Source organism: Carlito syrichta, unplaced genomic scaffold (genome assembly GCF_000164805.1).
Source record: "Carlito syrichta isolate Samal-C Ts95f unplaced genomic scaffold, Tarsius_syrichta-2.0.1 Scaffold309836, whole genome shotgun sequence".
NCBI classification, from domain to species: domain Eukaryota; kingdom Metazoa; phylum Chordata; class Mammalia; order Primates; family Tarsiidae; genus Carlito; species Carlito syrichta.
In genome coordinates this window covers 216,498-226,564 of record NW_007253932.1, presented here as the reverse complement: position 1 = coordinate 226,564, position 10,067 = coordinate 216,498, and the positions used below count along the sequence as shown (strand labels likewise).

At 58.2% G+C, this 10,067-nt stretch overlaps 1 protein-coding gene across 1 annotated transcript; it reads left to right on the top strand.

Moving 5' to 3' along the window:
• The first annotated feature begins 4,477 nt into the window (after positions 1–4,477).
• On the top strand, positions 4,478–7,252 carry LOC103270462 (L-serine dehydratase/L-threonine deaminase). Its single transcript, XM_008067973.1, has 5 exons — positions 4,478–4,630; positions 4,986–5,025; positions 5,254–5,393; positions 5,492–5,583; positions 6,843–7,252. Exons 1-5 carry the CDS (start codon positions 4,478–4,480, stop codon positions 7,072–7,074), a joined length of 657 nt encoding a protein of 218 aa, XP_008066164.1. The 3' UTR covers positions 7,075–7,252.
• The last annotated feature ends 2,815 nt before the right edge of the window (positions 7,253–10,067 follow it).

The following is a 10,067-nucleotide window of genomic DNA, read 5'->3' as shown; positions in this document are numbered from 1 at the left end:
GAAGATGGTGACAACAGTGATGACGGTGACAACAGTGACAACAGTGACAATGGTGAGGACAGTGACGACGGTGAAGATGGGGATGAGGACGACAGCGGCTAAACATGTATCGAGCACTCAGTTAATTCCAGCCCCCACACACAGACCCTGCCGTGTCCTCCAAGCCTGGGAGGGAGGTGCTGTGACCGTCCCCACTTTACAGATGAGAGACGGAGGCCCAGGAGGCAAAGCGGCTTTCCCCTTGCCATCCAGCCAGTCAGCAGCAGAGCCAGGGCTTGAACCTTGGTCCCTCGAGTCTCACCCACTTGCCCCTTTATGCCCAAGAGTCATACAAAGGCGACAGGGAGGGCAGCACAGACCTGCGTTTGGGTGGCAGGTGTGGGGGTCAGACCACCTGGGCTCCGACGCCAGCGCCTCCCTCGTGCTGCCTGTGTGGTCCTGGGCAGGCGGCCAGCTCGTGTGCCTCGGTTTCCCTTTCTGTAAGAGGAGGCTGGTCATAGTGCCCATGTCCTCTGTGCTGGTGCTGGCCGAGGGCTCAGTGGCTCTCAGACACTTTGCCTCTGTGGTCACTGCTGTTTCTGGGGCATCTGCCCCGTGCCAGGCACACGCCGGCGACCTGAAGCCCTCATCGCACGCCACCCTCAGGCGGTCCTGCTGGCGTCCTCGGGAAGTGGGTTCTGCCCACCTCTGCCAGACGAGAAACTGAGAGAGGGAAGAAGGGGGGGAGAGGGAGGAGGAGGAGGCTGCCAGAGCCCGGCCAGCAGGGGGCGGGGCCTGGCGGGGGCGTGGCTGGCCCCGGAGCCCCATTGGCTGCCCCAAGGCAACGGGGCAATAAAGCCCTGGCCGGCCTTCCCCGGGCCGTTGGGAAGACAGCCCGCCGGTCCTCCCTGCCATCTGCCCCCGGGCCACCTACTCAGTCAGTCCCTCCCTCCTCGCTCGTTCTGCTCGCTCTGTCTGGCCCCCCAGCTCCAGCGCCTTTGCCAGGTAAGTGGCCCCGTGCTCAGCCCCACCCCAGGTCCGCGGCACCTAGGGCTAGCCCCCGGTTTCCCGGGGGACTAGGGCAAGATGGAGTCGGCTGAGGCCGGCATGGAGCTTCATGCCTGCCATCCCGGCGCTTTGGGAGGCCAAGGGGAGAGGCTGGCTTGAGGCCAGGAGTTCGAGGCCAGCCTGGGCCACATAGTGAGACCCTGTCTCCACAAAAAAATGTAAAAGTTAGCAGGGTGTGACGGCGCATGCCTGTAGTCCAAAGTACTGGGGAGACTGAGGTGGGAGGATTGCTTCGGCCCGGGAGTTCAAGACTGCAGTGAGCTGTGATGGCGCCACTGCACTCCAGCCGTGAGAGCCTGTGGGAAGGAAGGAAGGGTCAGTTCGCATAACAACTGGCCGAGTTCAGGTCCAGTTCTGGGCCTCAGCTTCCTCATCTGTCGAACGGGGATCATACCAGAACCTTCCTCCTAAGGTGTTGGTGAGAGTGAAATGGGATCATTCCCTTAGTGTCCAGCCCAGATGTAATCACGTTTACTACTTACTGGGCGCTTCCCAGGCGCCAAGCAATGAGGGCGTGCCCTCTGGCGGCAGGGTCTTCAGCGCCCCCTCCCAGGACCTCTGCGGGGTACCCGCCGGCTGGGCGAGGCTTACAGATGCCGGCTTTCCGGAAAGCCATGTCGGGCCGGGCGGGATGCCAGCAGGGGGAGCCCTGGGGCGATGTCACAGCAGGCCGTGGCTGTCCACCCTGGGCTCCCATTTACAAAGAAGGAAAAGGATGCTGGGAGGGGTCACATCACTTGCCCAGTTTTGCAGAGCGACTAAATGGCCAAGCAGAGATGAAACTCCAGGACCCCTGACTCTAGATCCATGTTGATTATAGTCAGGGGATCCCCAACCCCCAACTGGAAGGCACCGTTGGCTCAATCTGGGGCAGGTAGTGGGAGGGGCTTCCCAAGCCCACCTGGAAGGGGTCTTCCCAGCCGGCTCCTCCTACCCACGGCCCAGGGTTCTGAGGTCAGGACTGGGTGATCGACTCCTGCCTTCTGGGTTGAGTAAGCCTGAACCGGGGTGCCCTTGTTTGGAGGATAACATCTAGGAGCTGGAAGTCAATCCAAACAGATTTGGGGTGTCCTGATTAGGACTGCCCATGGTCTCTGACTTTTATCCAAGAGATCTAGGGAGAAGGCGTAGGTGTCTAATGACGCCCTCCCCTCCCAGGTCCTGAATATCAGTTAAGGCTGGGAGTTTGAGACCAACCTGGACAACATAGCAAGACCCCACACACACACGCTCTTCTTTCTCTATAATTTTTCTTTAATTAGCTGGGCATGGAGGCACGTACCTCCAGACCCAACGACTTGGGAGACTAAGACAGGAGGTTCATGTGAGCCCAGGAGGTCAAGGCTGCCAGGAGCCATGATCGTGCCACTGAACTCCAGCCTGGGTGACAGAGTGAGACTCTGTCTCAAAAAAAAAAAAAAGAAGAAGAAGAAGAAAGAGAAAAGAAAGGTCCGGGCTCAGTGGCTCAAGCCTGTAATCCCAGCACTTTGGGAGGCCGAGGTGAGAGGAATACCTGAGCCCAGGGGTTCGAGACTAGCCTGGGCAACTTGGTGAGACCTCATCTCTATAATAAATCACAAAAACTAGATGGCATGGTGGCGTGCATCTGTAGTTCCAGCTCCTTGGAAGGCTGAGATGGAAGGATCTCCTAAGCCCAGCAGGTTGAGGCTGCGGTGGTGTGGTGGCTGTGAACGTGCCACTACACTCTAGCCTGGGCAACAAGAGCGAGACTACAACTCAAAAAGAAAAAAATTATGTTTTGGCTGGGCTTGGTGGCTCAGCCTGTAATCCCAGCACTTTGGGAGGCCAAGGCGAGGGGATTGCCTGAGCCCGCGGGTTCGAGACCCGCCCGGGCAACTTGGCGAGACCTCGTCTCTACAATAAATCAAAAATTAGCCGGGCATGGCAGCGCATGCCTACAGCTCCAGCTACTTGGAAGGCTGAGGCGGAAGGTTTGTTGAAGCCCAGCAGGTCGAGGCTGCAGTGGCCGAGAGTGGGTGACAGAGTGAGACTCTAACTCAAAAAAAAAAAAAAGAAAAGAAAAATTCCCGCCTCCCTCACTCCCTAGTGGTGTGACTTTGGGCAAATCGTGTTACTATTCCAGTTGCTGTTGCTATGTAGCCAACAACCCAGAAACACAACCGAAAACAACAGCGATCGTCTTTCTACTCTCTGCCCCAATGCTGGGGTTTGACGGAGCTCCATGAGACAGCTCTCACTTGGGTCTCTCGTACAGCTGCTGTGTGACAGCTGCTGAGCCCGAGTCCCCTCCACGGCTTCTTCCCTCCATGTCTGACAGTTGGCGCTGGGCCCCAGCTGGGTGCACACCAGGACGGTGGGGCAGACCACGTCCACATGGCCTCTGAGAGGAAGCTCCCCAGAGGAGGACCAGGCATGGCTCTGGCCCCTTTTCTGAGCTCGCCTGGAGCCGTGGTGAGCAGGAGCCGGCCCAGGCAGGAGAGTGGACCCCACCCGGCTCCACCCAGCTCCACGCTGCTGGTCTGAGACCGGCCCTGGCGAGGACATGTCTGTTCTGGAAGTTGGCACACGCTAGGTGTCAGGGCTTTCTGTTCCTTTCTTTTATTTGTGTTTTGCTCAAACTGCGGGTCTCAAGCGATCCTCCCACCTCAGCCTCCCAAGCAGTTCGGACTATAGAAGAACGCTACCATGCCCAGCTAATTAAAGTTTTTTTAGAGATGGGGGTCTGGCTACATCACCCAGACTGGTCTTGAACTCCTGGCCTCAAGAGATTCTCCCGACTCAGCCTCCCAAAGTGCTCGGATTACAGGCATGAGCCACTTTTTATTTTATTTTAAACAATGAAATGTGTGTATTTAAGTAAGTAATATAGGCACACCGGAAAGCACTCAGCTAGTGTCAAAGGGGTGCAGTATGCCCAAGCACCAGGTCACCCCAGACCACTTTCTTAAGTGAGTTTCCAGAGATGCCTTGTGCACGTAGGAGCAGGTGGATTCGATGCTGGTGTGGGGACGGACTGGGTGCATGGGGGTAGATCGTGCGTGGGGTGGGTTGTGCGTGACTGGGGTTGTGTGTCCCTCACTGGGACCCACCTTGCCCTGTTCTTGCCCACCTGGGATTTCATTCAGAGACAGCGGGTTCAGATCCAGGAAGCCTGAATTCTATTTTCCACCTCTCTCACGGTGGGGGTCTGGGGGAATTCTGTCCTCCTCCTCCGATAGCTGGGAGAGCTAAGGCCGAGGGAGGCTGTCCACCCGCCATCACCAAGCAAGCAGTGGCCCCCTGGGACATGAACCCAGGCCTCCAGGACCCTCTCTGGGGTCCTCCCCCTGCCCCGTCTCTCCAGTCCCCTCTCTGCCTCCTGGCTGTGGAGCAAGCTGGGGGGAGCCACGATGGTGGCTGCCGGCACCGGGCCAGCCCCCTGACCCTCTGGGCTCCTGTCTCTCCAGCCATGACGTCGGGAGAGGCCCTACACGTGAAGACCCCCGTCCGCGACAGCATGGCCCTGTCCAAGGTGGCCGGCACCAGTGTCTACCTCAAGATGGACAGCTCCCAGCCGTCCGGCTCCTTCAAGATCCGGGGCATCGGGCACCTCTGCAAGACGGTACCGCCTGGGACACACATCGGGGGCAGGTCTCCTTCCCCCCATACTGTGGGGCCCTGCACGGGAGGGACGCGGGGTCCCGGGACAGACCTGCCGACTCCCCACAACCAAGCATCCACCTCAGGCCTTCTGGGTGAGGGGCGCCTGGCAGGAGGGCCCCAGGCCCGATCCAGGGCCATCAGCCACCAGCCTCCCCCCGGAGAGGACAGGTGCAGCCGAGGCTAGGGCACAGCAGATTCCCCGAGGGAAGGACACAGCCATGTAGACTGCACTCCCCAGAAGCTCCCCCAGACGGGAGGGCAGGGCCCACGCCAGGGCCGGAGGGGGCCTGACCTCCCCGCACTTGTCTCCACAGTGGGCCGAGCGAGGCTGTGAACATTTTGTCTGCTCCTCCGGTAGGTGACCTGCTTCCACTCCTGTCCCCTGCTGTGTGTCCTGGGGCCAGGTGCTCTCCCTCTCTGGGCCCTGGCACTTGCAGCGGTCTTCCACTTGGAGTCCCAGGGAGAGGCCGGCGGTCACTGGGGCAGCGGGGGGAGTTCAGAGCCCCAAGTGGGTCTGGACAGTCCTGGTTGGACTCCTGCCCTCCCGCCCTGAAGCATTCTCCCCCACCCCCACCCCGGCAGCGGGCAATGCCGGCATGGCGGCCGCATATGCAGCCAGGAAACTGGGTGTCCCTGCCACCATTGTGGTGCCCAACACCACACCTGCCCTCACCATCGAGCGGCTCAAGAATGAAGGCGCCACGGTCAAAGTGGTGGGCGAGGTGAGTCCCGGCCCGGGGTGGGCGCCATGGGGGCAGCTGGGCTGTCCGGGGTCCCCCAGTGCCTCACCCCACCCTCCACCTTCCCTGTGGCCTTGCAGATGCTGGATGAGGCCTTTGAGCTGGCCAAGGCCCTGGCGAAAAACAACCCAGGCTGGGTCTACATTCCGCCCTTCGACGACCCCCTCATCTGGTACGTGGAGCCCGGGGTCACCCCCACATCCCTGGGCAGGCATCTGCCTTGACACCCACCATCACGTTATCATGCTCAGGAGTTGCTCATGTGGGTGCACACCACCATGTGGAAACACACAGGCACAATAGCAGGTGCACACGCATTGTGCACCAACGCCTGTTCTCCATGGCTGCACACGCTACTTGTCTAAGAGCAAACACATGCCAGGCGCGGTGGCTCACACCTGTCATCTCGGCATTTTGGGAGGCCGAGGCAGGAGGATCACTTGAGCCCAGGAGTTTGAAACCAGCCTGGACAACATAGTGAGACCTCAGCTCCACAGAAAATGATTTTTTTTTTTCAATTTTTAATTTTAAAGATTTGGGGAGCAATTCAGGATTAGGTACACAGGTGGTCATGGTACAGGTGAAGTTTGGACCTTCCTTGGGTCCCCACTGTTTTGAGACCAGCTACCCTTATTGATGTTAGGTGCCTCCCTCCCTCCCCCCCACAGTGTCCCGCTACTGCCCATCCCTTTCTTATAGTATTATGATCATTGTTCAAGGTCCACTTATAAGTGAGAACATGTGGCGCTCAGTTCTTTGTTTCTGAGATAGATCACTGAGTATGACAGACTCTAAATCCATCCAAGCCCGTAATTTCGTTCTTCTTTGTGGCTGCGTAAGAGTCCATCATGTATATGTACCACATTTTTTTTTATCCAGTCCAGTTTTGATGGGCAGCATGGTCGGTTCCAGGTTTTTTTCAATTGTAAATAGTGCAGCAATAAACATGCTGTGTGCAGCTATCTTTTCCGTAGAGTGATTCAAGTTCCTCCTCTATGGAAACAGTGTGGCGATTCCTAAAAGAACTAGAGATAAAAGATGTGTAAACAGTGGCCACGTGAGCATATAGGGGCACAAGTGTCAGCCATCGGGTTCCCCAGAAGCAGACTATTGACTGGGGAGGAGATTCGGGGCAAGGGAGCGAGACAGAGTGGGGAGGGAGCTTTCAGGGGCAGGTGGCCACTGTGGACAGCTGGAGCTTAGTCCTTCAGGGACCCCAGGAGCCAGTGTGGAAGGCACACCGCAGAGCCCTCCCACCCAGGGGAAGGGCAGGGAGCCACTGACTTCCACAGTCCCCAGGGGAAGGCGCCCTCGGGCCCATGTCCTGATGCTGTCGGCTGCCTAGCCAGTAGGCAGTTCCAGTGGCCGGGGCCCCTGCCTGGCGCCCAGGAAGCCCTGCCCTGACCCAGCATCCCTTCGCCCGCCCTGCAGGGAAGGCCACACCTCCATCGTGAAGGAGCTGAAAGAGACCCTGAGCACAAAGCCGGGGGCCATCGCGCTCTCGGTGGGCGGCGGGGGCCTGCTGTGTGGAGTGGTCCAGGGGCTGCGCGAGGTGGGCTGGGGGGACGTGCCCGTCATCGCCATGGAGACCTGGGGCGCCCACAGCTTCCACGCCGCCACCACTGCGGGCAGGCTCGTCTCCCTGCCCGAGATCACCAGGTGAGCAACTGCCGTGCCCTCCTCGGGAATCCAGCAGGACGGGGGAGGCCCCTCAGCCGGCTTGGGATGCATGCTGATGCAGCCCCATTTTACAGGTGAGGGAACTGAGGCTTTGGTCGCTTACCCAGAGTCACACGGCCAGGGAGTGGTGTGGCTGGGACTCGAGCCCACATCTGGGTGCCGGTACCGTGCCACCTGCACCCACTCAAAAAGTCTCCCAGGAAGCATTTGCTGAGTCCTCTGGGACCAGTTCTCACCCACCTCATTAATTTGCCAAACATCTTTTTACTTTTATTTTTTTCAAACTGGATCCTTGGGCATGAATTTTGCCAACCATTTACTGAGCCAACCAGGTATAAGACAGTAGCTGAGCACCGGGACACCAGGAGACAGTGAGAATACACACAGCCCTTGACGCAAGGAGTCATGTCTCCGTCCTGAAGCTTTGATACATGGTGTTGAATTAGGATTCGGCTTGGGCAGCATTACATGGGAGTCTAAATTAACACTGGCTTAAATGAGATGGAACTTGATTTCTATCAGCCAGGTGTGGTAGCGCATGCCTGTAATTCCGGCTACTCGGAAGGCTGGGGCGGAAGGATCGCCGGAGCCCAGCAGGTCGAGGCTGCGGTGGCCGGGAGCGGCCACTGCACTCCAGTCTGGGTGACAGAGTGAGAATCCAACTCAAAAAATAATAAAAAAGTCTACAGATGGGCAGTCCAGAGGCAACACCTTGGAGTCAGGGCCCCACTTCCCTGGAATGTTTTGCCCCACCCCCATCCTTAGCACACAGCTTTGCAGTCCATAACTGTGGCAGCAATCAGGCCCACATTCCATCTGGCAGGGAGGAGGAAGCAAGAGCAGAAGGCTATGCCCCAGTCTTTAAAGACAAACACAGCATTTCCACTTGCCTCTCGCTGGCCACACTCAGCTGCGAGGGAGGTTGGGAAATGCCATTACACGCGGTGTCCGTGTGTGCAGCTAGAATAGACATGGGCAGACAACAGTCTCTGCCACAGATGTGGAAGACTGAGGCCAGGTAAGAGCCGCTTCCTGAGCCCGGCACCCCGGAGCCGCTGTGTTGGCTTCTGCTCCCACAATCAGGGACAGAAATCATGGCTGAGTGTCTATGTCAGCTGGTGCTCACTAAGGGCTGAGCCGGCCCAGGTCCTCAGGACACTCGTCTGCTGGGCGCAGTGGCTCACGCTGTGATCCCAGCACTTTGGGAGGCCAGGGCAGGAGGATCGCTTGAGGCCAGGAGTTGGAGACCAGCCTAGGCAACATGACAAGACATTGTCTCTACAAAAAAAAAAGTTTTTTTAATGGTCAGGCATGGCGGTTTGCAACTGTAGCCTCAGCTGCTTGGGAAGCTGAGACAGAAGGATCACCTGAGCCCAAGAGGTTGAGGCTGTGGTGAGCTGTGATTGTGCCACCACACTTCAGCCTGGGCAACAGAGTGAGACTCCAACTCAAAAAAAAAAAAGATGCTCCTGGGTAAGCGAGGGGGGAGGGGAGTGGGGATACGGTCATTCCGGGGAGGCTGGGGATGGCGTCATCACTGGTACAGGCACTGGAGTTATCTGGACCCCACTCACAGCTCCGGCGCCAGTGCTCCCTAGGCATGTGGCCTTGGGCAAGTGACTGTATGCTCCCTGCCTCAGTTTCCCCTTCTATAAATCAAACCAATTAATAGCAGCAAAAATTGCCATGAGAATTCACTAATGCTTGTGAGGCGCTTGGCGCCGGACACTTTCTCAAGAAGTACTATGTTTCCATGGGGGAAGTGCCTTTGAGAATTCCACATAAGGCCATGAGACCTTTCTGGAGGACTCCTTGGAAAAGGTGGCCTTCATCCTGAGCCTTGAAGGACAGGCAGGATGTGGGCGGGCAGAGCGGCACTAAGCTTAGTGAGGGTTAATTGGATGGAGGTTACAATGTGACACAAAGTCAGGGAGTCCTAACAGGGGACGGCAAGGGCTCCTTTCAGGCTCCCGACTCCGTGTGGAGCAGAACAGGATTCTTGGCTGAGGCGGGAGGATCGCTGGACGCCAGGGGTTTGAGAACAGCCTGGGCAACATAGCGAAAGCCCACCTCAAAAAAAAAGTTTTAATCTTAAAAACAGAATCTGAAGTTGTATGGTGGGCAAACAATCTGTGCCTTATTAAAAGACCCTGCTCTGTTCGGAGACCCCTGGGGCTTTTCAGGGCTCTGCAGCTGCAGGAGTCACACGTGTCCCCGGCCCAGGGACTCGCTGCTTCTCCCGCTCACTTCCATCTTTCCATCCCTTCCTTCCTCTCCCTGCCCGCCTCGGCTCTCGTCTGCCTCCGCCTTGTCTCCGCCGTTTCCCCCATTCCCACCCCCTCCTCGGCCCGCCCTCCCAGTGTGGCCAAGGCCCTGGGTGTGAAGACCGTCGGGGCTCAGGCCCTGAAGCTGTTTCAGGAACACCCCATTTTCTCCGAAGTCGTCTCGGACCAGGAGGCTGTGGCCGCCATTGAGAAGTTTGTGGGTAGGTGCCAAGTCCTCTCAAGACCAGCCCGCCGTTTCGGGAGCCAAGCGCGGTCCACATGGTGGGCCAAAGGATCCCACTCGCCCCAAGTTTCCTTCACAGTTCCCTCTCCCATCCCTGCCGAGAACGTTCCGTTGATCGCACAGTGCAGCGCAAAACAGAAAAGCAAAGGCCACTCGTGGAGAAGCGTTGAAAGTGTCGCTTCTGAGCTTCCCGGTGGCCAGGGTCCGAAAGGGAGGCACAGGGCTCGGAGCTGGACTCAGAGGTGGGTCTGTCACTAGGCTGCATCTTCTGGGTTCAGCCCAGGCCCAGGATGGCAAAAACAAAGCCAAAACCCAGCATGTTTGCTGCCCTTGAGTCTCCTGTGCCCGCAGCTAGCTTGGCCAAGCAGCCTCAGCATCCCTCTCAACACAGTGCTCGGTCAGCGTCAGCACTCACGATGAAACCCGGGCCCCACTCGGGCTTGGGAGGGCCCGTCCAGGCGGCGACGG